The sequence below is a fragment of the Peromyscus maniculatus genome, chromosome 9 (assembly GCF_049852395.1).
Source record: "Peromyscus maniculatus bairdii isolate BWxNUB_F1_BW_parent chromosome 9, HU_Pman_BW_mat_3.1, whole genome shotgun sequence".
Taxonomy (NCBI): domain Eukaryota; kingdom Metazoa; phylum Chordata; class Mammalia; order Rodentia; family Cricetidae; genus Peromyscus; species Peromyscus maniculatus.
Window position 1 is genome coordinate 52,185,649 of NC_134860.1, and position 27,600 is coordinate 52,213,248.

A 27,600-nucleotide genomic window follows, 5' to 3' on the forward strand; every position below is an offset into this window, starting at 1 on the left:
CATGAGAAATGGTTAAGCTTTAATTTCCTCACATGTAATATTGGAATAATAAAATTTTCTCATATAATCCAACAAATAATAGCTATCATTAAAAAATCCAAACAATAACTAGCGTATCTAGACCCTAATTCCCAATAGCGGTAAGCCCATAGTTCCCTGCTCAGAAGAGAAAGCCCATGAGTGAAACTTCCCACCAGGGGGCAGTATTACCCTGGGCAGGTCTGTTCTGCTTCCAGGGCAGCACAAGACCCGCAGTGTTTCTCCTGAGCTGTGGGTACAATGAAAAGGGGGGTGGGGGTGAGGGGTGGAAGGGGGGGGGGGGACAAACAAAGTCAGAGATAGGGACATGTATCAAGGCCTCGTGATTCTTTGACCCATCCCCCCTTTTCATCCCAGGCTCCTCCGAGGCACGGTTTATGCTTAGGAATAAGCATGTTCTGGCTTATCAATGGGGCAGGGCGGGGCGGGGCGGGGCGGAGGGCGGCACTCCCCTGCCCTGCCATCCCACCCGAGTCTCCAGCTTCCACTTCAAGTAAACCCTACGTTAAGAGAAGCAGATCTGCAGGAGGCGCCTCAGGGTGCTGCTGAGCCACCCGTTTCTGGGATGTGGAGAGCGGCAGGCGTCAGCGTGACCCTTGTTAGAGATTGTATTCATCCTTTTCCACCTTGATTTCGATGAATGAGTTCAAATCGGGGCAGGGTGCCTTGTGAGGCTGGTCGAAGGACGGGGACACGGGTCCTTTCTCGCCGCCGCCGCCGCCGCCTCCTTCCTCTTCTTGGAAATTGGGATTGTAAAGTTCGGGGGGAAGGAGCTGGGCTTCCACGGAAGGCAGTCTGTCTGAGGGGGGCCCGTACACACGGTTGGCTTTGGTGCCGTGCTTTGAGTTCGCGTCCAGGTGGTAGCAGAGCTCGGTGAGGCGCTGGGAGCGGAATCGGGGGGAGCGGGCCACCCACACCCCCGGCTCGTTAAGACTGTCTTCCTCGTCTGACATCAGCTCTTCGGTCACGCCCTTCCACAGCTGTTGGTCCTCGGGTCCGAAATGCCTCATGATGCTGGATCGGTTGGCAAAAAGCTGTGGTGAGACCCGGGACAGAGATTAGGAGGGGAAACAGACGGCGGATTGTAGAAAGGGTTTATCTGGGGAGGAAGGACGTGTAAAATCTGTGCCTAAATGTACCCAGTCCTCAAGTCAGAGTTAGCTGACCCTCCGTCTGTCTGTCTGTCTGTCTACCCTCCAGTGTCAGCCGTATTCTCGGCTGCTGTACCCCTGGCATACCCCTCACACTATGGGTTATTAGGGTCTAGGCTAGGGTTCCACATCTTGAAAGGCAGGCTAGAGACCTACCCGGTAGCGGCGACTTCGGAGTTTCTTCTCTTCTTTTTCCTTCAGGCCTTTGAAAGGGTTGAGAGAGTTGCGGTACTCTCGCCTCTTGGTAAGGAAGTAGGCCACACAGGCTCCTGGGGGAAGGAGACAGCAAGAAGCAGGGCCTTCCAGAGCAGGGGTCCCCAGCCCCTGCTTACTGAGTGGAAGGTCGGTCACCGCTCTGCAGGCTGGGCTTTCCGTCCTCCTGCATTCAGTGCCCTCCGCCCACCTTCCTCTCCAAAACTAACTCCTCCCACATATCCCTGGCTACAGAGAGGTAGAGATTCACCTGCTTCCGTGAATTCACCTCTAGCATCAAATCTACTCCTGCTGTTCTCCCACTGGATCTCAGTGCTTTCTTACGGCCGCCGTAGGACCTCAGCAACGGGTATAGGTGACAGAGAGTAAGGAAAGCAGGAAACTTAGACCGCCGTGGTTTTTTATTGCCGAGATTTAATCTATTCTGTGTGTATGGGTGTTTTTGCCTGCATGTGTGTCTGAGCACCACATCTGTACAGTACTCTCAGAAGCCAGAAGAGAGCATCAGATCACCTGGAACTGGAGTTACAGACTGCTGGGAGCCACCATGTGGTTGCTGGGAATTGAACCCAGGTCCTCTGGAAGAGCAGCCAGTGCTCAACCACTGAGCCATCTCTCTGGCCCCAGGGCATATATTCAGGGACAGAGGGGCTGGCTGGCTTCTTTGTTGGCAAGATGGCTTATAGGGGAAAGGTGCTTGGTACCAAGGCTGATGACCAGAGTACCATCCCTGGAAGCAGGGAGTCAACTACCACAAGTTGTCCTCTGAGCTCTCCATGCATACTGTGGCAGATGATTATACACGAGCATTTGTATACACACACAATACACACACTAAATAAGTAAATGTATACATTTTTGTTTTGTTTTTGTTTGTTTGTTTTTCAGTTTTTCAAAATAAAGTTTCTCTGTAACAGCCCTGACTGTCCTGGAACTCACTCTGTAGACCAGTCTGACCTCGAACTCACAGAGATCTGGCTGCCTCTGCCTCCTCAGGGCTGGGGTTAAAGGCATGCATCACCACTGCCTGGCACTGTAATATGTTATTTAAAGGACTAGGGCCGGTGAGATGGCTCAGCAGTTAAGAGAACTGGCTAATCTTCCAGAGGACTGGATTTGGTTTCCCAGCATCCACATGACAGGTCACAACCATTTGTACTTTCAGTTCCTGGGCATCCAGTGCCTTCTTCTGACCTCAGCAGGCTCCATGCACACAAGTGATACACATGCACACACTTAGACATACACACACATGCAACATAAAACAAAGAAACACATATTTTAAAAGACAGCTACAAAGCCAGCATGGTGGCACATGCCTCTAATCCCAGTAGTTGGGAGACAGATCTCCGTGAGTTCAATGCCAGCCTGGTCTACATAGACAGTTCCAGGACAGCCAGGTGGGACCCTTGTTTAACAATAATAGGCTAACTCCTGACCTCAGATTCAATACCTATATTAAATATAATGTGTAAGGACACTCTGGTCCTTTTCACTTTTTCATTCCAAACTGAGTAGGGGAAGGCAATTTGAAGTAATCTTTAATAAATTCTAGGTGAGAATTTATTAAATTGCACAAGCACTATTCTCTCTCATTCTCTCTCTCTCTCTCTCTCTCTCTCTCTCTCTCTCTCTCTCTCTCTCTCTCTCTCTCTTCTCTAGCTCAGGCTGGCCTACAACTCTGTATATTGCCTAGATTGGCCTTGAACTTGAAGTGATCCTCTTGCCTCAGTCTCCAGCCCTGGGGTCACAGGTATTGAGGTACCATCCCTAGCTGCCAGGGGCTATTTTAACACCACCTGAATCATCCCCAGGCCTCCTCCCTCCCAGCCAAGAGCGGGGGCAGTGGAGGGGCAAGCAGTGAGCAGGAGCAGAGGGAGGTCAGGTTCCTTACCTTTCAGCTCCTTATCAGTGTAGTTATGGGGACTGGTCATCAGTTCCTGCTTCAGCTTTTCCAAAAGGAACTTCACTACTGAAATATTCCAAGAGGACTTAATGCTGTCACAGAGGAGAAAAAGATAATAAGGCAGACAACTTTGGAGGAGCCAGAGGAGCCAAACACACCTAGAACAAATCCGCAGTATAATCAACTCCCCGGCCTGGTACAAGCCAGCATCCCCCTGCCCCACTTCCCTCTCAGGAAAGCACCCTGTAAGTTTTTTTTTTTTCTTCAAGAGACCGTACCTTTCAGATCCATTGAATCTCTTGTCATTGGTGATGTGGTTATGCACATTGTGGACCAGTTTCTAGGAGGGAGAAAGAATCAGGTCAGGAATAGACAGGGAAACTTTCCTCTGGTCCCTAGGGTTAAAAAAAAAAGTATCGCCCAGTGTGTGGGTTCTTCTCTTTCCCAATCATATCATCTACTTCCTAGGCACCGTTTGCTTTTTGTTTTGTTTGTTTGTTTTTTGAGGCAGGATTTTTCTGTGTAACATTCCTGGCTGTTCTAGAACTCGCTCTGTAAACCAGGCTGGCCTTGAACTCACAGAGATCCGCCTGCCTCTGCCTTCCGAGTGCTGGGATTAAAGGTGTGCGCCACCACTGCGTGACTTCTAGGCACCTGTCTTGGTTAAGTTTTTATTGCTGTGAAGAGACACCATAACCATGGCAACTCTTACAAAGAAAACATTTAATTGGGGTGGCTCCCTTAGGGTTTCGGAGGTTCAGTCCATTATCATCATGGCAGGGGTCATGGCAGACATGATTTTGGCTACATCTTGATCAGAAGGCAACAGGAAGTCGACTGACTCTCAGGGTGGTATTCCAAGCATAGGAACCCTCAAAGCCTGCTCCCACAGGGACACACTTTCTCTAACAAGGCTATACCCACTCCAACAAACGCACACCTCCTAATAGTGCCACTCCCTGTGAGATTATGGGGGCCAATTACATTCAAACCACCACAGCACCATTTTTTTTTTTTTTTTTTTTTTTTTTTTGGTTTTTTCGAGACAGGGTTTCTCTGTGTAACTTTGCGCCTTTCCTGGAGCTCACTTGGTAGCCCAGGCTGGCCTCGAACTCACAGAGATCTGCCTGGCTCTGCCTCCCGAGTGCTGGGATTAAAGGCGTGCGCCACCAACGCCCGGCCTTTTTTTTTTTTTTTTTTTTCACAGCACCATTTTTTAATATATCCTTTCTTAACCAAAGAGCTATCTAAGCATTTATAGATTTTGCTTTTCTTTTTAACCAAAGTCTCGTGTACCCCAAGCTGACTTTAAATTTCCATGGTGAAGCTGACCCTGAACGCCTGCTCCTTGCCTTCCTTACCTGAATGCTGGGTTACAGGGACGTGCCACCATACCCAGCTATCTATATTTCTTTGAATATAAGTGTATTCTGAACTTATCTATTGAACTTGAAGACCCACTAATCAGGTGTATTGGCACATGCCTTTAACCCCAGTATTCAGGAGACAGAGGCAGGCAGATCTCTGAGTTCAAAGCCAGCCTGGTCCTTAGAGGGAGTTTCAGGACAGCCTGGGAAGAAAATGAAAAAGTATGGCAAGTCTGAGAAGTACACACGTGACACTTGAAAAACACAAATCTAAAGCAACAGCAATGGAAACTGGAAGGTGCCCTGGAGAGAGCCAGCTCTTCCTTTCACGGTATCAAGCAGCTGCCAGTTTTGTTTATACGCATCGATTTCCTTTTTTTAGAAAAAAATTGACGAATTTACTTAATTGTATGTGTTTGTGTGTGTGCCTGAGTACACGCATGTGCATCACATGTATGCAGGAGCCCACAGAAGTCAGAGAAACAACAGACCTCCTGGAACTAATGTTATAGATGGCTGTGAGCCATGTGGGGGTTGGGAGTCCAGCCCATCCCTCTGCAAGAGCAGTAAACATTTTTTTATTTACTTATTTTTATTTATTTGTTTTGCCTGCATATATGTCTGTGTGAGGGTGTCAGACCTTGGAGTTACAGACAACTCTTAGCTGCCATGTGGGTGACTGGGAATTGATCCTGGGTCCTCCAGGAGAGCAGGCAGTGCTCTTAACCACTGAGCCATCTCTCCAGCCCTGAGCAGTGCACATTCTAACCTTGAGCCATCTCGCAGCCATCTGTCTCCTTTCTGAGTCAGTTTATTCCACTGAACATTTTTTTTTTGGGCAGGGGTGAAGGGTGGGAAGGGGGGCAGGGTCTGACTATGGAGTCCTGGTTGGCCTGGAATGCTCTACGTAGACTAGACTGGGCCCAAACTCAGACATCCACTTGCCTCTGCCACCCTAGCACTACCACAGTGAGTCCTACTGAACATTTTTGTTTTGCTTTTTTGAGACAGGATCTCTACATAGCCCTGGCTATCCTGGAAGTCACTCTGTATGGCCTTGAACTCACAGAGACCTGCCTGCCTCTGCCTCCTGAGTGCTGGGATTAAAGACTTGCACCATGCCTGGCCCCCAAATGAACATTTTTAATTAAAGAGTTTTATTGGAGGCTGGAGAGATGGCTCAGTGGTTAAGAAAACTGGCTGCTCATCCAGAGGACCTGGGTTAGATTCCCAGCGCCCACATGGCAGCTCACAAGCATCTGAAACTCCAGTTCAAGAAGTTATGAGGCCCTTCTGGTCCTCCATGGGATGTACATGGTGTACAGACATATGCAGGCAAAACACCCATACACATAAGAGTTGATAAATACATTTTTAAAAGTTAGTTTTATTGGACCCAGCATGGCGGTGTACGCCTTTAATCTCAGCACACAAGAGGGAGAAGCAGGCAGATCTCTGAGTTTGAGGCCAACCTTGTTTACACAGAGTTCCAGGACAGCTGGGACTACACAGTGAGAGACTGTCTCAGGAGCAAAGTTTTATTTTCAGAACTCCGATCCAGTTTTGCTTGTAAAGTCACACGAGGTATTTGAAGACGGCTTTCATGCACTTCCCTTGTCTTCTTGCCTGCACTGAACAGCCTCAGTCCTGGTGATCAGGAGTGGGCTCTGGGGTAGCCTGTCTTACCTGCAAGGGGGCACCAGAGCTGAGTCTACCTCATCAGCTGGGTCCTAGCCAGAGAGAGCGGTAATTCCCAAAGTGAGGCTCTGTGCCTGGGAATAAATCTGAAGATGGCATTACCTTCCTGAGTCACCCCACATCACCCACAAAGTCGTAGGGTTCATGCTGCAACTGACACTTTGAGCATTGTTATTTATTTATTTACTTATTTTGGTTTTTCCACACAGGAAAAAGCTGGCTGTCCTGGAACTCACTAGGAGACCAGGCTGGCCCTGAACTCAGAGATCCAAGTGGTCCTGCCTCCCAAGTGCTAGGATTAAAGGTGTGTGCCACCGGTGACACTTTAAGGTCTTTTTTGTTTTTAAGGTTCATTTATTTATTTATTATGTATACAGTGTTCTGCCAGAAGAGGGCGCCAGATCTCATTACAGATGGTTTGTGAGTCACCATGTGGTTGCTGGGAATTGAACTCAGGACCTCTAGGAGAAGCAGCCAGTGCTTAACCTCTGAGCCATCTCTCCAGCCTGACACTTTGAGTTTTAATGAAGGGTTTTAGATTTACTAATGTTATATCTAGCTTTGCTTTTTCCGATTATATTTTCATCCCAAGCCCCTGCAGTCAGTGGAGATTACCAAAACTGATAACCACTCCCCATTCAGAAATCCCCAGCCTATCTGCCATCTCTATAGTTGAGTGACTATACAAAATAGGAAAGTACTATCAGCTTTTAGTAGTCCCAGCCTCCACTCTATGAAGAGGAATGGTGTTATATTAGCCCCAAATTCCACATAGTTTTGTTTGACCACTTAGAAGTCAGGCATGGTGGCTCAGTACTGTAATCTCAGCATTTGGGAGGCTGGTGATGATGGAGCTCCACAAATCTGAGGCCAGTCTGAACTACAGAGTGAGCTCCAGGCCAGCCTGGATCACAGAGAGAGACCTTGTGTCAATAAAAAAACAAAAGGTGGGAGCTAGAAAGATGGCCTATCAGATAATAACACTTGTTGCCCTTCCAAGGGATTCGGATTCAGTTCCCAGCACCCACATGGTGGCTCATAACCATCTAACTCCAGTCCCAGGGGATCTAATGCCCTCTTGTGACTTCCATGGACACTGTGTGCATGGGATGCACAGACATACATGTAGGCAAAACACCCACACATATCCACATGTATCAAATAAAATCTAGATTAGGGCTGGAGAGATGGCTCAGAGGTTAAGAACACTGACTGCTCTTCCAGAGGTCCTGAGTTCAATTCCCAGCAACCACATGGTGGCTCACAACTACCATCTGTAATGAAATCTAGTGCCCTCTTCTGGCCTGCAGGCATACATGCAGACAGAACACTGTATACATAATAAATAAATCTTTTTTTAAAAAAATCTAGATTAATAATAAAACATTTAAAACAAAACAAAACCAGAGGCCAGCAAGGTAGCTGAGTGGGTAAAAGTATTTGCCACACAGCTCCAAAACCTGATTTTGATTCCTGGAACCCATGTAAAAATAGAAAGAATTGACCCACAGAGATACCCTCTGACATCCACATATTCACTGTGACGTATGTGCCCCCTCATCATATACAACATACTGCAACTCTCTCTCTCTCCCTCTCTCTCTCTGTGTCTGTTTCTTTCTTTCTCTCTCTCTCTCTCTCTCTCTCTCTCTCTCTCTCTCTCTCTCTCTCTCATGGGAATGTAAACAGGAATGGAGCTCAGTTCACAGGTGCGTGCCTAACATGTACGAAGTCCTGGGTTCCATCCCTAGCACGGAGACCAAGCATGACGCCACATACTGTGATCCCAACACTTGGGAGGAAGAGGCAGGACTTCCAGTTCAAGGTCAGCTTCAACCACACAGAAGGTCTGGAGCCAGCCTGGACTGCATGAAACAGTACCTCTAAAAAAAAGAGCCTGGAGAGAGTTGAAAACACTGGCTGACGTTGCTGAGGACCAGGATTCAGTCCCCAGCACCCACATGGAAGCATACAAAGTGTCCTTAACTCCAGTCCTGGGAATCCAGAGCCCTCTTTTGGTTTTGGTGGGCACCAGGCTTACACACGGCGCACATGAACATATGAAGGCAAAATACTTACACACATAAAAACAAGAAATAAATCTTGTAAAAAAACTAGAAAGTAAAGTCCAGATGTAAGCCATCACAAAGGAATAAGTGAACGATTTCATAAAAAGTGTGACTTCTCACAAAAAAGAAAAGGAGTTACCTATCTTCCAAGATAAGTAGTTTGGAAGAGATCAGGTGATAAAAAAAAATCAAACCAGGCTTGAAGTGCAAAGGGAAAGTACTCTAGACAGTAAGTGTTAAGACTGTAAAGGATGCTGGCTCATCTACCTCCTGAGTGAGCTAAAAATAAACATACTTCCCCAAGGGGGGCTGGCATCCGCACCTTTCCAAAGAGTTAAGCACACTGGTCTGGTCCTTCTGGTCCACAGGCATCCCAGCAGACCAGAGAGAGAGCTCTTGGACTCCTAGAGTTCAAGATTAGCTCTCTATGGCCTAAAGCCATTCTTCCCTCGCAAGCCAATGTGCTCAATAATTTGGTTTCCTTTATTTTTCTGAAATAGTCTTACTTACTATGGTGCCAGGGCTGGCCTCAGACTCACCTTATAGCCAAGGCTGGTTTCAAACTCAATATTCTCCTGCTTTGGCTTCCCAAGCTCTGAGATTACAGCTAGTCTCCAAGTGTGTCTTTTCTCCTGGGTGCCTTCCTTTCTCTTCACTGCTACTTCAAATCTAAACTAAAGGGCTGGCTGCTCCGTCAGAGGACCCACGTTCAGTTCCCAGCACCCATGTCAGGTGGCTCACGGCTGCCTCAAACTGTGGCTCCAAGGAGTCTGACATCCGATTTTGGTCTCTGAGGATACCTAAACACATGTGGGACACACACACACACACACACACACACACACACGAACGCACACATGCATGCATGCACATAAAGAAAATAAAAATAAAAATTTTTCTTTTTTTTTCAATTCATTAAGAAGTGCTGGAGATAGGCCTCAGCGGTTACGATACCTTGCTGCTCTTCCACGGGACCCCAGTTCAGTTCCTACACTCACACTGGGATACTCACAACTGCATGTAACTCTGGCTCCTGGGAATATAATACCGCCTGGCCTCTCAAGACTCCTGCACACATGTGGTATACACACACGTACATGCAAATACAATAAAAAACCATTAAAAATCTATATTAAGAGCCAGGCGGTGGTGGCACACGCCTTTACGCCTTTAATCCCAACACTCGGGAGGCAGAGGCAGGCGGATCTCTGTGAGTTCGAGGCCAGCCTGGGCTACCAAGTGAGTTCCAGGAAAGGCGCAAAGCTCCACAGAGAAACCCTGTCTCGAAAAACCAAAAAAAAAAAAAAAATCTATATTAAGATCCAGTTTCAAGGCCAGTCTGGTCTAGTTCTAGGACAGCTAAGGCTACACAAAGAAACCCTGTGTCAAAAAATAAACAAAATCCAGCAGTGGTGGTGCATGCCTTCCATCCCAGCACTCAGGAGGCAAAGACAGGCGGATCGCTATGAGTTTGAGGCCATTCTGGTCTACACAGCAAGTTACAGGTCAACTAGGGCTAATATAATGAGTTCCTACTTCTCATTAATAACATTTAATAAATTCCAACTGCTTCTAAATAAGTAAGTAAATAAATTCAGAGTATGCTGGGTATAGTATAGTGATATGTATGTTTAAAATTCCAGTCAGCACTTGTGAGGTAAAAGCAGGAGGAATTCAAGGTCAGCCTCAGCTATGCAGTGACTTTGAGGCCACTCTGAGTTTCACGAGACCCTGTTTCAAACAAACAAAACAAAGCCCCCCAAAACCCACAAAGCTCTTGAGCTCACAGTTGATCCAAGAGACTGTGCTCCTCCAGAAAAAAATCTCTCAACATCTGCGCTGTTGACATGTTGAGCTGGAATGTATACTGTGGGACACTCAGCAGCCTCCCTGGCTTCTACCTGTTGGATATAAGCATTCTCCCTCTACCTACCTACCCACCAGCAATAACGGTCTGAAAAGCCACTAGTCGTTACACATGTCCCTGGAGGGCAGCTGCTCCCGGGCTGAGAACCACGGCTCCACAAGTTCCTCAGGTTCCTTTGGCTGCCACACCACCTTGGACTCTCAGCTCAGCAGAGTCACCCTGGGGCTCTCATCCTCTCCAATAAAACATTAGGCAGTCTTCCTAGCCAGTCCCTTTCTGCCTGCCAAGAACTCTCAGAATGAGGAGATTCTCCAGAGCTCTGGGATTGGGCAGACCAACTAGGCTCAGCACCTCTGTGGGGCTTGGCACTTCTTCAGGACAACAGCTTTCCCACACAAGATGTCCCTTGTTACTTACCCAGCACATTGGCTAAAACATGACCCTTCGGTGGTCAGTCTGCTCAGTCCTTAAAGATCTTCCCATCAGGATTATGAGAACACTGAGAGATAGAATTCTCCTCTCTTTAAAGGGAAGGTGCCATTCTATCTAGACAAGCCTAAAAGATGAGGCGACGGAAAAGGCTCTGCCCGTAGTTATGGAATAATGTCTCTCCTTATCCTTCCCATTCCAGTAGGATTCGGGACACTATCTATTCTACTGGGAGGCTTAAAATCAACCCACTCTTTCAAACTAAAGAAGAAATGATTGACACCGAGCTCACTTACGGAGAGCACCAGATCTCGCTTGCGCCTGGAGTTTTTCTGCCCGGTTGCTCGGATTCTGCATGGGGAGCCCATAAATCCCATGGAACGGCTCAACTCCCCAGTGCCACCAGGGCCCGACTCTTCCAAGGCACTGTCCAGTGCCGCCGAACCAAGCATGTCCTCGGGGTGGGCTGCTGGTAGCTTGGTGCCGTTTTCTGGCCCTGTTTCTGAGGATGCCCTCTGGATAGCCAGCTGTGTGGCTGGTGAAAGCTGTTTGGCATAGGCAGGGACCAGCACTCGTTGGATTGTACCCTCAGAAGCCACATAATCATCCGCCATCTAAGAACAGAAGAAGAGTCTTTTATCAGCCAGGCAGAGGATGGCCTGATTAACCACCAGTCTTGGCCAAGGAGAGTGAACAAAGTAGAAGAGGCCAGGTCAGCAGCCTTTCATGGCAATGACTTATTTCTCTGGGCGTCTATGAGAACATCAGACAAATCAGCAACTTGTTCTCTCCCCCACCCTCATGTGCATGGGTGTTTTTCCTGCATGTAAGTCAATGCACCACATGCATCCAGTGCCTGTGGAGGCCAGAAGAGGGTGTTGGATTTCCTGGAACTGGAGTTACAGATGGTTGTGAGTCGCCATGAGGGCGCTAAGGAATCGAACCTGGGTCCTCTGGTAGAGTAGCCAGTGCTCTTAGCTACTGAACCATCTCTCCAGCCCCAGGCAGATTCTTCTTATGTAAACAGGACCTATAATGTTGGGTTGTTTATCCTAAAACATCTTACATGAACAAGGCATGCTTTGACCATCTATGTGAACAGTTACTTATGGCATATTCTTGAGTATAAGAAATGTATCTCGGGGTGATGGTGGTGCACGCCTTTAATCCCAGCACTCGGGAGGCAGAGACAGGCGGATCTCTGAGTGCATGGCTACCCTGGTCTAGAGAGCAGTTCCAGAAGAGCCAGGGCTAGCTACACAGAGAAACCCTGTCTCAGAAAACAAAACAACACAAGAAAGGTATCTAGCTAAGAGCTCTGTCTGCAAGGCACCAGGAGAGAAAGTGATAACAAGAAGGGGAAATGGAGCGGGGCAGAAACAAGAAAACTGAACAGTACCAACAATAAAAAAGGCAAAGGAGAGAAAAGGGGAGAGCTAAGCAGAGACCCCTAGAGAGGATGTCCCAAACACAACAGACTCCTCACCTACCCTCTAGTCCCTTGGAGGGGACAGTCTGGGCCAAGCCACATCCCACAGTCTCAGCCTGAGCATCCAGCTGACTGCGGGTGCAGTCAAGGACACACAGGGCGAGGGGGAGGGAGCGGAGCAGACAGCCGAGGGAAGAGAGTGGGGATTTTTACAGCCAAGAAAACAAAACAGTGAAAGTGGGGGGAACCACACACATACAGAAAGAGGCGGAGGAGGCAGCTGAGATTTACAGGCCTGGAAGCTGCTTCCCTCCCCGGCTGTGACATCTAAAAGCTAATTCCATCCTGTCAGCCTGGAAGCCTTCCCTGCCTGAAGAACCCCCAGTGGAGAGCACCACCTGGCCTGGGGGTCCTCCTGTTTCCTGTCTCTCAGGCCCAAGCCGGGCAGAGAGAGTGGAAACAGTGACCACGACTACAAAGCTAAGCCTTTAGGAGAGCAACAGCCAATTGCTATGAGAGGCCGGCGTCTGGGGGAGAGGTTGAGATGCTCATTCCTGGCATCCAGCAGATGGGCTGGGAGTTCCCGCCCTCTCCTTCACCCTGTGTTCGGGTCTTTACTCTTCACTGGGTACTGTTACCGTGTTGGGGGCGAAAGGGAGGAGAGTGGGCAGACAGAGGGTCGGGGAGAGCGGAAGACTCCCCTCCGGCTGTTGAGTGTGGAGCATCTGTTACTCCCTATCTGTGATCTCTGTCATCCTCCGGTTCTCCACCTTGAGTGCCTTTCTGCAGTTCTGCTTCTGTTTAGCCAGGCTGTTCTCCTTCACAAGGCCCTGGACCATGGAAACACTGAAACAGCACTGTGTATTTCTGTGTCTTTTTCTGCCCAGAATGTGCTCTCTGCCCCCACCTTCTCAGAAGACATATTTTTATTATTTTTAATTATGTATATGTGTGTATGTCTGTGTGTGAACATGTAAGTGCAGGTCCCAGGAAGCCAGAGGCTCGGATCCCCTTGGATCCGGTTGTTGTGAGCCACCTGACAAGGATGCTGGGAACTGAACTCAGGTCCTTTGGAAGAGGGGTATGCACTCTTTTTCACTCTCACTCTCTCTCTTTTTTTTTTTTTTTTTTTTTTTTTGGCTTTTTCGAGACAGGGTTTCTCTGTGTAGCTTTGGAGCCTGTCCTCAAACTCACTTTGTATCCCAGGCTGGCCTCGAACTCACAGAGATCCGCCTGCCTCTGCCTCCCAAGTGCTGGGATGAAAGGCGTGCGCCACCACCGCCCGGCTTCAGTATGCACTCTTAACCACTGAGCCATCTCTCCAGTCTCTCCTTGGCTAATTCTTGCTTTGCTCTTCTTTTTTGGGGACAGGATCTCTATATTTAGTTCAGGCAGGCCTGGAACTCACGATGAAGCCCAGGCTGGCCACAAATCATGGCCAGCCTCCCGTCACTGTCACATCTTCTATGTTCCTAATGTTCCTATTCAGACAGGGTCTCATGGTCCTGGTTGACCGGGAACTCCCCATGTACACCCTGATGGCCCTCGGCTCACAGAGATTCACCTGCCTCTGCCTCCTGGGTGCTGGTATTAAAAGCAAGCAATTAGGTGGTGGTGGTGAACGTCTTTAATTCCAGTACTCGGGAGGCAGAGGCAGGTGGATCTCTGTGAGTTCCAGGCCAGCCTGGTCTACAGAGCGAGTTCCAGGACAGCCAGCGCTACACAGAGAAACCCTGTCTTGAAAAACCAAAAAAATAAAAGGGGGGGATTAGAGGGGGCTAGGGAAGTGGGTTAGAGGTTAAGAGAACGCACTGTTCTTCCAGAGGACCCGAGTTTCCTCCTTAACATCCACACCGAGTGGCTAGTGATAGTCTGTAACTCTACTCCAGGAGATGACTCCCTCTTCTGGCCTCCCTCTGCACCTGCACTCAAGTGCACATGTGCCCCCCCCCCCATTCATACATAATTAAAAATTAAAAAAAAATCTTGAAAAGCAATTAGAGCTATGTGCCACCATGCCCAGTATTCTGCCTGCCTTTCATTTGGCCTTTCCCTAGTTAAATTCTCTTGAAACCCAGTACTCGGGAGGATGAGGTGGAAGAATTGCTGCAAACTGGAGAATAGCCAGGGACTACAGAGTGAGTTCTAGGCCAGCTGGGGCTAGAGTGAGAGCCTGTCAATCATCATCACTTTTTTTTTTTTTTTTTTTGAGACAGGGTTTCTCTGTGTAGCTCTGGCTGTCCTGGGACTCACTTTATAGTCCAGGCTGGCCTTGAACTCACAGAGTGCTGGGATTAAAGGCATGTGCCACCATACCACCACTGCCAGGCTCAGATCTACCTTTTTCTTTTCTTTTCTTCCCCCCCTCCCCCCGAGAGCTGAGGACCGAACCCAGGGCCTTATGCTAGCATGCGCTCTACCACTGAGCTAAATCCCCAACCCCTTCTTTTCTTTTTTAAATTGTATTTATATATGTATTTTTAGGTACGAGTGCATATTTTTCAGGTACAAGTGCTCTGCCTGCATGTATGCCTGCAGGCCAGAAGAGGGAGCCAGATCTCATTACAGACGGTTGTGAGCCATCACGTGGTTGCCGAGAATTGAACTCAGGACCTTTGGAAGAGCAGCCAGTGCTCTTAACCGCTGAGCCATCTCTCCAGCCCCAGATCTATCTCTCTGTTTTGCTCCTTCCTCACTTTTTCCTCCTTCTTCGAACCCCTCCTTTCCACTTCTTCTTTCCCCTTCACCTGCCTTCTAGTGTCCTTATCCTTCCACTCCCCTGCCTCCACCCTTCCCCCTGGTCCCCTCCACACTTCCATCTCTGCACCGAAGCCCTTCTTGGCAAGCTGAAGGCCGTGATAAAATATGAATGAGCCGTCTGTGCATGGCAGGCATTCTCGCCAGGAAAGGCAGAGCCAGTGGAGCAGCCGAGACAGCTGTGGAAAAGATGCCACGTCGGAGCTGCCGAGAAGGTGGGAGGCACCAACGTCACGGCGTGTACCAAAAACGACCTCCTGCCAAAAACGGGACCGGGGCGGAAACAGGAGTGCTGGCTATCCCTGAGAGTGGAGGAAACTTGGGGGGTGCTCTTCCGTTTCATCACAGGCACAAGCAAAAGAATGGTTTAAAGAGTGGAAGAGAGGAAGGCATACGGTTGATTCAGCATCCCCAGCAGCGTGCGCAGATCAGCCACCCCGGGAGTTACTTACGGGGTTGAGCAGAGGGGCTCCCTCCACCGTAGCCAGAGCACATCCGGGGAGCCGCAGATCTCTCTGGGGGGCTGCGAAGAAGCCCAAGGGCCCCTGCCCCACGGTGGAGGCGGCCCCCAGCTGCCGCAGCTCCTCGATCACCACCTGCACGCCACTGCCCACGCTGTCACACTCCTCCTCCACGGCAGACAGTGTCTTGCAGGCTTCTCCCGGACTCCCCTTGAGCAGGCCAGGCTCTTCGGGCGGGGGGCTGCGGGCCCGGCTCTCCCCATCTTCATCGGCGGTGCACACTTTCCCCTGCCGTAGCGCGCCCACTTCTTCCTGGAGCTGTTTTAACAGCTCGTTGTTGGCCCGAGCAAGACCCAGGGCTGCCTCAGCCAGACCCACCGCCTTGTCCACCCGCTGGTAGATGATATGCAGGAGCTGCTCAGAGTTCTGCACCGCCAGCCCGTGCCCTGTCACTGTGATAGGGGTGCCGGCAGGAGGATTCCCACCCTGAGACCCCGAGCTGCCCTGGCTAGTCTCACTCTTACAGGCGCAGCAGCAGCATCTGGCCTCACTGCCACTGGGAGGCGAGAAGAGAATGGTGGCACTGAAGGACATAGCTGATGGATGCAGATGACCGGGCGCACGCTGCCGGACAGCTTCACGAGTGTTCCAGATGACAGGGTGCACACTGCCGGACGGCTTCACGAGTGTTCCAGAGGACCGGGCGCACACTGCCGAACGGCTTCACGAGTGTTCCAGATAACCGGGTGCACGCTGCCGGACGGCTTCACACGTGCTCCAGATGACCGGGTGCACACTGCTGGATGGCTTCACGAATGTTCCAGAGAACCGGGTGCACAATCACAGTTGTTCCAGAGAACCGGATGCACACTGCCGGACGGCTTCACAAGTGTTCCAGATGACCGGGCGCACGCTGCCGGACGGCTTCACGAGTGTTCCAGAGGACCGGGTGCACAATCACAATTGTTCCAGAGGACCGGGTGCACAATCACAATTGTTCCAGAGAACCGGGTGCACACTGCCGGACGGCTTCACAAGTGTTCCAGGGAACTGGCTTTGGCCAGGGAAGCACTAGCCTCGAGATTCACTTTCCTTTCTCATGGAAGGTGGTCAGAAGGGCTGGAGCTCCAGGCTGCGGGATCTGCGGAGGCTGGCAGGTGAAAACACACACAGTCCATGGTTGCTTGTCCTCAGCCTTCTGTTGACGGGTCCTGTGCTCCCTAACCACACGGCACACTGGTGCCACACGGCCTTCACTGAAAGAGTAAAGCAAAACAAAGGTTCACCTGATGAGTACAGTTTCAGAGGATTCAAAGCATTCTTCTTGCACCCAAGCAAGGACACTCCCAAACCCCCACTGCAACCCAGGGAACTGAAAAGGGACACCTGGAAAGATGACAAGGCTAAGGAAGAAGATGAAGATCTAGTTCCTGTTTTGCTCTCCGATTCCTGTCGTTAATAATAGTATGGCACCTTGCTGCTCTGATACCATCCTTTAAGGAGTCCAGGACACTTCGTATAGGTTGTCACAGCTACACAATGCTAGGAAACAAGTACTAGCCAGGTCCAGAGCAGTGCAGAGAAGTTCTGTGCCTTTGTGATGGGCACAGAAGAAAACAGAACCTGGTGATTGCTATTTTCAGTGTAATATATGTTTAAGCTGATACCACATTTTTTTTTTTTTTTTTTTTTTTTTTTGGTTTTTCGAGACAGGGTTTCTCTGTGTAGCTTTGTGCCTTTCCTGGAACTCACTTGGTAGACCAGGCTGGCCTTGAACTCACAGAGATCCGCCTGGCTCTGCCTCCCGAGTACTGGGATTAAAGGCGTGTGCCACCACCGCCCGGCCTGATACCACATTTTTGTTACCATGATTATTGATTATTATAGTCTATAATTTTTATACAGGTGCATTCAGAATAAGACTCCTGAAGAAGGTGCTGGAGAGTTGGCTCAACCATGAAGAGCCTAGACTGCATAGTGGGTTCCCCAACATCCAGGTTATGCAAGGAGACACTGTTCAAACAAAAATGTCAAAAGCCTCTAATTTGCTCTTTCTCCCTTTATATCAAAAAAATCGCTTTCCTAGGCTACCTATTCACTCTAAAAACTTAACTCAAGGGGATGGAGACATTGCTTATCAGCTCAGAAAAAAAACAAAAAAAAAAAACCATAAGCAATAATCTAAGGTAGAAAAAATCTTTTTTTGTTTTTTTGAAGACAGGATTTCTCTGTGTAGTTTTGGTGCCTGTCCTAGATCTCACTCCTCTAAATCACAGAGATTGGCCTGGCACTGCCTCCCGAGTGCTGAGATTAAAGGTGTGCGCCACCACCGCCCGGCAGGAAAAAAAGAGCTTAACTCAAATCCACTTACAGCTTTCCTGTTATCAGTCACTGGAAAGCATAGCTAAAGTCGGAACTAAAGGTTAAAGGGAACCACTAGGCAAATCTACATCAACTTGTGGATGGATCATTTACATAGCGTATTCTTTTCCTTCCTGAATAAGGGCCTACTATGCACCTGAAGACCTGGGTGTGTGCTCCTGAGTGTGGTATGCATGTGGGTGTTCCTGCAGGGACCAGAGCACTGGGTGTCCTCCTCTATCACCCTCCATCTTTTTTTTTTTTTGAGGCAGGGTCTCTCCCTGAAACTAGCACTCTCATTTTTTTTCAGCAAGGCTACCAGCCAGCAAGTAACATCGATCCTCCTGCCTCTGCGCTCCACAGCGCTAGAGTTACAGGTTCATAGGGCCAGCCTGGCTCGTCATGAGGGCGCTGGGATCGGAACCCAAGTCCTCACGGCTGCACACGGCAAGTGCTTTTAACCACAGCTATCTCTTCAGCCCCTCGATTTGTTTTTTGTTTTTTTTTTTTTTTAAGCCACCGTGACACAACGACTTGAATCTTAAACATGGATCGTGAAGGAAAGTTAGAGGGTTTTTGTTGTTTTCAGACAAATTTTTGGTCTTACCATGTAGCCCTGGCTGGCTGGCTGGGTACTTGCCATGTAACACTGCACAATATATAGCAATTATAGCAGCTTCCCCGCCTCGGGCTCCTCAGTGCTAGGGCTATGGGCATAAACCAGCACAGCTGACTGGTGAGGGGTTGATTGGTTGGGCTTTTTAAAGAGAGATTCTCACAATGCACTCCCAGGCTAATCTCAGACTTGTTCCGTGTTCAAGGCTGACCTTACCAAGGCCTCAGCCTCCCCAATGGTGAGACTATAAGTGTGCACCACCAAGCCCAGCTTAACCTCATTTTTCTGAATCCCAGTTTTCTCATCTGCTGTGGGATGTCTTTCTGCATGCTGTGAATATGTGTTGCTTTGATTGGTTGATAAATAAAGCCTTTTGGCCTATGGCAACTCAGGTTATAGCTAGGCGGGAAACTGAAGAGAGAGACAGGAAGGAGAGAGGAGAGAGACCCAGCCCGCTGCCCAAGGAACAACATGCCAGCAGACTGGTAAAGCCACGGAACACGTGGCAAAACATAGATTAATAGAAATGGGTTAATTTAAGATATAAGAGCTAGCTAGCAAGAAGCTTGCCATAGGCCAAGCAGATGGTAATTAATATAAACCTCTGAGTAATTATCTTATAAGCAACTGTGGGACTGAGGGACCTGGTAGGAACAGAGAAACCTTCCGACTACACTCATCTCTGCCTCTTTATTTGCATAAAGATTATCTATAACAGGGGCTGGAGAGGTAGCTCAGAGATTAAGAGCACTTGCTGCTCTTCCAGAGGACCTGAGTTCACATCCCAGCACCCACATCAGGTGGTTCACAACTAACTGCAACTTCAGCTCCAGGGGTTCTGATATCCTCTTCTGGCTTCCAAGAGTACCTTCCTCAACAACACACAGGTACACATAAATAAATAATTTTAAAAGTTTTAAAAAGATTGTCCACATCAAAAAATACCTATAGAGAACTATAGCCAGTGCTCCACAAATAGCAGCTTGATAATATTATAATTACTACTACTCAGTTCTGTACTCCTACCACAGACATCAACCCTGACTCTAATTCGCTTGTTTGGAGGTTGCTCTTGAGACAGAGTCTCACTATATATACACATACATAGTCTACGGCCATACCACCCTGAACACGCCCGATCTCGTCTGATATATACACATACATACATACATATCCTTGGCTGGCCTGGAACTAGCTATATAGACCAGGCTGCCCTTGAACTCGTGGAGATCCACCTGCCTCTACCCCCCCGAATACTGGGATCAAAGGCATCTTGTCACCATGCCCAACAGGAATTTTTTTTTATTTTAATTTTAGTGATTCTTTGTGGATTTCACATCATACATTGGGATCCCACTTATCTCCCCATCTCCTTGCACCCACCCTCTGCCCTTGCAACCCCCCCCAAATCAAAACCAAATTTAAGTGAAAAAAAAAAATAACAGAATAAAAAAAAAATCTTGTCATGGAAGCTGTAGTGTGGCCTGTTGTGACACACAGCTTACCCTTTAGTCCATTCATGTTTACTTCCAAAATGAATTTCTAATCTGAATAAAACATAAACACTTGAAATGGAAGTGGAAGGTATTTGCCCCAACCTTAACATCAAATTTCTTCTCTTTCTCTCTTTCTCCCTCCACCCCTTCCCTTCTTTTGAGACAAGGTCTGTCTTTGTAGCCCAGTCTGGCCTTGAACTTGCAGCAATCCTCCTGCTTCAGCCCCTGGAAGTCTGGGATTACAAGCATGAACCACTATGGCCAGCTTTTTTGTTTTTTAGTATTTATTCATTTATATTTATTCAAATTTTGTTGTTGTTGTTTTTCTGCTTTTTTTGAGACAGGGATTTTCTGTGTATCCCTGGCTGTCCTCAAACTCGCTCTGTAGCCCAGGCTGGCCTTGAACTCAGAGATCCAACTCTGCCTCCCAAGTGCTGGGATTAAAAGCATAAGCCACCACCGCCCAGCTAAAGACTTATTTTTAGGTGGTGTGTGTGGTGGTGGGGATGGGGGGTGTGGACACTCTTGGAGCCCTGAAGCTGGAGTTCCTGGCAGCGCAGCTGCAGGATGGACGTGGTTGCTGGGAAACGAGCTTTTGGAAGAGGACTGAACACCCACCAGCTGGGTCATCTCTCCCGTCTTTTTGCTTCTGAGACGGGGGCTCAAGTAACCCAGGTGTCCTTGAATCCACTGTGTGGCTGAGAGTGGCCTTGAACCCTTTATCTTCCTGCCTCCGTCTCTCCAATGCTGGTATTACAGGCACACCTAGCTGGTTTTCGTTTTATTGAGTTTTACTCTCTGCCCCAAACTGGCCTTGAACTCACTATGTAGGCCAAACTGGCCTCCAGCTTGCAGCAATGCCTTTGTCTCAACTTCCTGAGTACTGTGATTATAAGTGTGGGCCACCGTGCCCGAGATGCAGACAGGAGGACCAGAATTCAAGGTCATCCTTGGTTACCAAAAGAAAAACCAAACCAAACCAAAAATATCTTGGGGCTGGAGAGAGAGTTCAGTGGTTAAGAGCACTCATCATCGCTCTTGCAGAGGATCACAGTTCAGTTCCCAGCATCCATGGTGGTTCATGGCCATCCCTAACTCTAGCTCCAGTGGATCTAATGCCATCTTCTCACCTCCCCTGACTCCTGCACACAGTCAGTCACACACACACACACACACACGTTGCATATAAACTCTTGCAAGCACCACACACATTAAAAATAAAAGCTTTCTCTCTCTTGTTTTGTTTTTCGAGACAGTTTCTCTATGTAGCCCTGGCTGCCCTGAAACTTGCATTGGAGACCAGGCTGGCCTCAAACTCAGAAAGGCATGTACCACCACCACCTGGCCAAAAGCCTTTTCTTTTTTGGAGACAAGGTCTCTCTATGTAGCCCTGACTGTCCTGGTACTCAATATGTAGACCAGGCTGGTCTTGAACTCATAGAGACCCACCTGCCTCTTTGTCCCGAGTGCTGGAATTAAAGGTGTGGGTCACCAAGCTCAGCCAGAATAATAAATCTTACAACCAACCAACCAACCAAAAACCCCACAAGCCAATGAGTCAACAACACAAATGACAACTGTCGAAGTGAGGCTTACTAAAACATAGTTAGGAGTCATTTCGGGACTGTCTGATTTTATTTGCTTTGTTCTTTTATGAGACAAGCTGTTCTGCAGCCCAGGCTGGCTTTGAACTTGCTGTGTAACCAAGGACTGACTGAATGCCTGATCCTCCTTCCTCCACTTCTCCACTATTGAGATTACAAGTCTGGTAGTCTAATTTTAATACACGTGAAATTAATTTAGAAACTGTACTTTTCAGCTACTCATGCCTGTAATTCTTGCACTCTTGAGTTAGAGGCAAAGGAACCACTGTTATTCTGAGAACAACCTGAGTATAGCCAGTTTGAGGCAAAACTCCAATTCAAAAAAACACGGTGGGTGGGGCTGGCCACGAGGCTCGGTAGAGTGTCTCTCATCCTTGGGTTCAGTCGCCAGAACTACATAAGACTAGGTCTCGTGGTATTGTCCCCCCAGTTATCCCAGAACCTGGGGGTGGAAGCAAGAGGATCAGAAGTTCAAAGTCATACTCCACCACACAGGAAGGGGTGAAGTCCAGACAGAAAAATATACACACATATCACACTTTTAATCTAACCACTCAGGAGGCAAAGGCAAGTAGATCTGTGTGAGTTCGAGGCCAGCTTGGTCTACAGAGAGAGTTCCAGGACAGCCAGGACTACACAGAGAAATCCTGTGTCGAAAAAACAATAACCACAATAACCCCCACCACCACACACACACCACCAACATCAAAGCCAAAAAAAAAAAAAAAAAAAAAAACCCATGGAAAAAAAAAAAGAAAGAAAAGAAAACTTCACCTTTAAACAGAACAGTTCAGGGAGAGGCCATCCATATCTGAACTACCTCTTTCCTCCCAAGTCACATGTGTTTTGTTCAGACTAAATATATCATATTCTTGGTAGTTTTCCTTTGCTTCTTTTCTCCTAGTTCTGAGTTTGAATTTTCTGCATGGTTGAGTTTACCTTCAAACTATGAAAAATAAAAAGTTTCTCACTATTTAATAGATGGGTGTGATCCGGTATTCTCTAGATATATGTCCTTACAATGAGCCTTTGACTCATTCAGGGTCGGGATAGAAATGGGCTTTCTCAAATGTGATAGGCAATGGCTATCATAGTCTTCATTTTTGGAAATAAAAAGGAACTAGTCACTTAAGGCTCCTTCTCAGCTAGTCAGCTCTGCTGCCTCCATTTTAGGTACAAAATGGTCTTCTTAAAACCCATTCCTATCGGAAATGAGTTATCACATGACAGCACGTGAGCAGTTACCATACAATACACTTTCCCTCTATTTGTAGAGTGACCAGTCTAGGCCGGGTAGTGATGGCACAAACCTTCAATCCCTGCACTCTGGAGGCAGAGAGCCAGCCTGGTCTACAGAGGTGATTTCAGGACAGCCAGGGGGTACACAAAGAAACCTTGTCTTGAAAAACAAGCAAAAAAAAAAAAAAAAAGAGTGACCTGTCTAATAATTTACAAAACCTCTAAGATGTCATCATCAGGCACAAAACAGAAAGGCCAGGCAGAGGCTGGGCTCTTAAACAAAAGCAATCTGAAAATTGTACTCTCCCTCTCTTTCCCCCGTGGGGGGTGGGGAGGACGTGGGAGGGGATGCCTTTCCCCTCCACCCTTTTGTGACAGAATTCAGCATGCAATTCTTTAAACATTTTTAGATGTATTTATGTGTATGAGTGTTTGCCTATATGCATGTAAGTGCCCCGCAGGCAGGCCTGGTGCCCAAGGAGGTCAGAAGTGGGCATGGATTCCCGCGGGACTGGAGTTACAGATGGCTATGAGCAAGCCCCATGTGGGTGCTGGGAACTGAAGCAGGGTCCTTCCTACACAGCCACTGAGCCAACTCCCCAGCTTTCACTGGCCTGGAACTATGCAGACCAGGCCAGCCTCAAACTCGGAGCAATCCTCCTGCCTTAGCCTCTGGAGAGCTAGAATTACAGGTGTACACCACTATGCTCCATTTGTCACACGAGTTTTCAAATCAAGATGGCAGTCTTAAAAAAAAATGCTAACGTGCAGCTTGGTAAGATTAAGATTCCTGTTTTCCTAGAATAGACCGGATAGAGGGGGCTTTGCTGTATTTGTGGAGAAACGGGACAACGTGACACTAACTCCCAGGGCTTTCCTCTCGTGCACACACAGCGCCTTCAGCTAAGGTTGATGATTAGTCAAAGGTGACCCAGATGGGCGCCGGGGACGGCATCGAATCCCCAGGGAGGCGGGGTGCCCCATCTACAGGCAGCTCAGCTCCAGGCCCGGGGAGGGGAGTGTCACCGAGCAGAGTGGGTCCCGGGGCCTCACGAGCGGACCTCCAGGGTGGCCGAGCCCTCCCCGGGCCCCAACGCCGGGCCCCCAAGCCCGCTGCACCCGTGTGCCGCAGGCGCGCGCAAAGGCGGCGGCGGCGCCCGTGTACCCGCCGGCGCGCGCACACGGGGTGGGGGCCCCGCCCCGCCTACCCTCCGGCTCGCGCTGATTGGCGGTCGCGCCCAAGGGGTGCGGCAGGCCGGGGACGCCATTGGCGCGGGCTCCCCGTCACTCAACTAGCCGGGGAGGGAGGGGCCTCCTCGGGGAGGGACACGACCAAGAGGCTCTTTCAAGGACGCCAGGCGCCATCTTGGGTCCCTGTTTACTCGCTTTTTGCTGCGTGGGGCTCTACAGTCGTGTGTGCACACGGCTGTAAAGGACGAGAGGCCGCAACGTGTTTTCACACATTTGGCTGGGCTGATCTGGGGGTTCCTGCCTGCGTTTAGTTACAGATCTTTCGGGTAAAGGTGTGGCAAAGAAGCAGTTCCTCCTTAGTTCAGTTTGCATCTTTCACTGTTGGGGGTCACAGCAAACTCTGTAGATTTGCTTTGCTTCCGTACGACTGTCAACCCAACCAAGCCAATCCACGGGAGGGATGCCTAGGCGATGAGCCGCCGAGGCTGTGAGATGTAAAAGCCAGATGCCTACACTGGCTGGCAACTACTCCTAAGGGCGCTTTCTCGTCTCCGAGGAGCTACGTGTTAGCCTGCAGAGGTGCCCGAGACTTTTAAAGGGTAACATAAAAATCACCATCATTGTGTGCTCATTAAGGTCGCTAGAATCTAACTACATTTCCAAGAAAGGCATGTCTAAACTTAGGGGAAGGTCCACCACGGAGCCAGTATTTACTATGCACCAATCTGACTTGCACTGTTGGGTAATAAAAATACACTTATTATAAACAGGAAGTCTAGAAAATCCAAGCAGAGCCATTTTCCTTACGAATTTAAGACGTGGTACCAATTTTACTGCAGGTGTTGTTGAGGCGTCTTTAAACACTGTCTCCATACAACACTTAGCTAACGAACTCAGGTGGTGTTGTAGTGAAAACTTGAACTTTACCCTCCGGGTTACAACAACACTTGTGACATTTCCCTGATCTGTCCGCATATACTAATGTTTTCACACAATCTTCAAATACAGACTGGATACAGGTATATCCTGTATAGCTCCCACTTGGACTGCCACCCCCACCCCCACCCCCGCAGGTCCTATGAAAAGGGGAGATTCTGCCCCGGCCAACAGTCCTTAATGCACACTCTTTTCCAAAAACTTGAAAAAGTGAGAAAAGCTTTGCATTCACAGAATGCAATATGATAACCACGTTGTATTTTTTAACCTCTCCTAGGTTTTGTGTTTGCCTCCTCATGCCCCTACCCCAAATAGTTCCGATAACTAGACTGGACTAATTTCACACACACTTCCCTACCTGTGGACTTTTTCAAACAAATCCCAACCAATAAAGGAGCATTTTGTCCAAAAGCCAGAAAATTCCCTTTTGAACACCTCTCCCCAAAACCACTGATAGAGGCCAAAATATACACAGCTGTACATTTACGAACAAGCAGCGATAAAAAGGCAAAATCACTTAAAAGCCACTAAAGGAGGCTCTGGGCTACAGATTCAGTCATTTCCCTACATCATCTGCCAAGCAGGCTGACTGCATGCTTTTGGGCAATTATTTAATTATTCACTAATCTGATCAAAAGAGAAGCAGAAAATAAGGTAAATTCCAATAGGATGAAAGTTCTTAAGTACGCTAAGTGCAGGATTTCCTCTAAGCTTCGCTTGGCATACGAAATCCGGTGTTGATCACATTTGGGAACACAAGAGGGAAAAAAAATTACATCCTAGAGTTTGTTTTGCACACATAAAACCAAAGGAAAACACTTGAAAAATAAAATCTAATACGGCACACGTACACATACTTTACATATACACAAAGAATAAATCCATACGAAGTGGTTTGCTTTACATACATACATGCACACACACACATCCTCATGAAATTGTGTGTGTAAGACACACCGTCAGAGGGCTTTCCCTTCTCTCCAGGGAAATGAGTGTCCCAATTACAATATCCCAGTATACTTAATCTATTGGCCAGGCACACTTGCCATATCCACACCAATTGGTTTTGGCTCTGAGGGAGTGTGTGTAAAACGCTTGCCAAACGGCTTTGTGAGGGCGCCTCGGTCTCTCTGCTGCCTGTGGTAGAAATTTACATCATCCCTTTAGCCCGATTAAAAACAAATCTATACTTCCCCAAGCGACTAAAATTTAAAATCCTTCAAGCACAAAATTTACCAGTTCTTAAAATGTGATAGCAAAAAGAAAAAAAAAATTCTCTGCAAATTTGTCTGGAAACAGTGGCACACGACTATCCTGCTTCTCAACTTGGTATATTTTTAAACCTTGACCAGGAAGAAGAAAGAGAAAGAGAGACAGAAAAAGAAATGGGGGGAAAGAGAAAATTCCCCTTAGCAACAGTTTCCTCACCCCAGCACTGCCACAGATCTCTATTTTTTAAAAAAAAAAAAAATCTGAAAACGCACACAAGATGAAGGAGGGGAAAAAAAAATGGAAAAAGGATACCCGAAGGTCGTATGGCTCTTTGTATTCGTGTGTGTGCAAAAAAGGAGGACTCGCGGAGCCGGAGCTCGCAAGCCCCGCCCCTTCCCGGACGCCCGCCCGGATTGGCCGGCGGCCGCCCCGCCCGCAAGCACACGCGCCGCGCCCGAGGCGTCCGCCCGGGGGGCCCCCGAGGGCCGCAGGCTGGCGGACCTGGCCGCGCTGCCCGGTGGCTTTGCCTCCCTCCCCCTGCGCTCACCCTTCGTGTCTCGCTTCTTCCCTGTAAAACCAGACCCAGAAGAAGAACCCTGTGAGCCAGCGCCTTCTGACTTGGCCACACTCGGCCAACTAGCTCGGTACCCGGGACGGTCTAGACGGGGCCCCAACCCTTGCTTTCCCAGGGCAGTGTCCCTGGGTCGCACATGTTGCCCAGCAGCCCACCTCTGCATGGACATTTCTGAGGGTAACACTGTCCCAGGGAAAGGCAAAGCGGCCGCACGCGGGGCCCTACACCTTGGGGCTTGTTTTTGCACAGCCGGAGCTAGGTTCCCCTACTGGGCTAAAACCATATTCTGAAGGAACTAAAATGTCTCCCTGCCTGTAGGCTGTTGCTGAAACCTGGATTTTAAGCAGCCCATAAACTGGTCTCACCGCACCTACTTGTTCTAAAACGCGCGCGCGCGCGCACACACACACACACACACACACACACACACACGCACGCACACGTAAAATACGTACATATTCATGTGTGAGGGCGCTCGCGTGCCAGTAGCGCCAGTGTGGCGGTAAGGGGACAGTTTGCAGGAGTCGGTTCTCTCCTTTCCACCTTGTGGGTCTAGAGGATAAAAGCCAAGTCCGCAGGTTTGGCGGCCTTCACGGACTGAGTGATGCCCCCCTGGGCACTAAATTCTTTTTTTTTTTTTTTTTTTTTTTTTTGAGACAGGGTTTCTGTGTAGCCTTGGCTGTCCTGGAACTTGCTTTGTAGACCAAACTGGCCTCGAACTTAGAAGTCCGCCTGCCTCTGCCACTCCCCACCCCTCCCACCCCCACCCCGTCCCCACCCCTCCCACCCCCGCCCCGTCCCCAGTCCCCACAAGGGCTGGGATTAAAGGTGTGTGCTACCACACCAGGTATCTCCTCGATCTTGGTCCCCAAGGATAAATCAAGTCCTACTTATACCTATTTATGTTCTTTAGTACCTGAAACCCACGACCTTTCTCAGTCTTCCTGGGACTTCCTGGCTTCCCCACCTCACTTGAGCCCCTGAC

General features: G+C 48.7%; 1 protein-coding gene across 2 annotated transcripts; it reads right to left on the reverse strand.

The window, feature by feature from the left end:
• Positions 1-26,397, reverse strand: C9H14orf93 (chromosome 9 C14orf93 homolog). 2 transcript variants are annotated; one of them, XM_042284862.2, is made up of 7 exons: positions 26,354-26,397; positions 15,378-16,642; positions 11,036-11,353; positions 3,588-3,649; positions 3,298-3,401; positions 1,347-1,459; positions 1-1,073 (listed from the first exon to the last, which is right to left on the reverse strand). In XM_042284862.2, exons 2-7 carry the CDS (start codon positions 15,978-15,980, stop codon positions 639-641), a joined length of 1,635 nt encoding a protein of 544 aa, XP_042140796.2. In that variant the 5' UTR covers positions 15,981-16,642; positions 26,354-26,397; the 3' UTR covers positions 1-638. The 2 variants fall into 2 exon arrangements, with proteins under 2 accessions (XP_042140796.2, XP_006988551.2); XM_006988489.4 differs by having other exon boundaries at positions 26,258-26,386.
• Between the last annotated feature and the right edge of the window lie 1,203 nt (positions 26,398-27,600).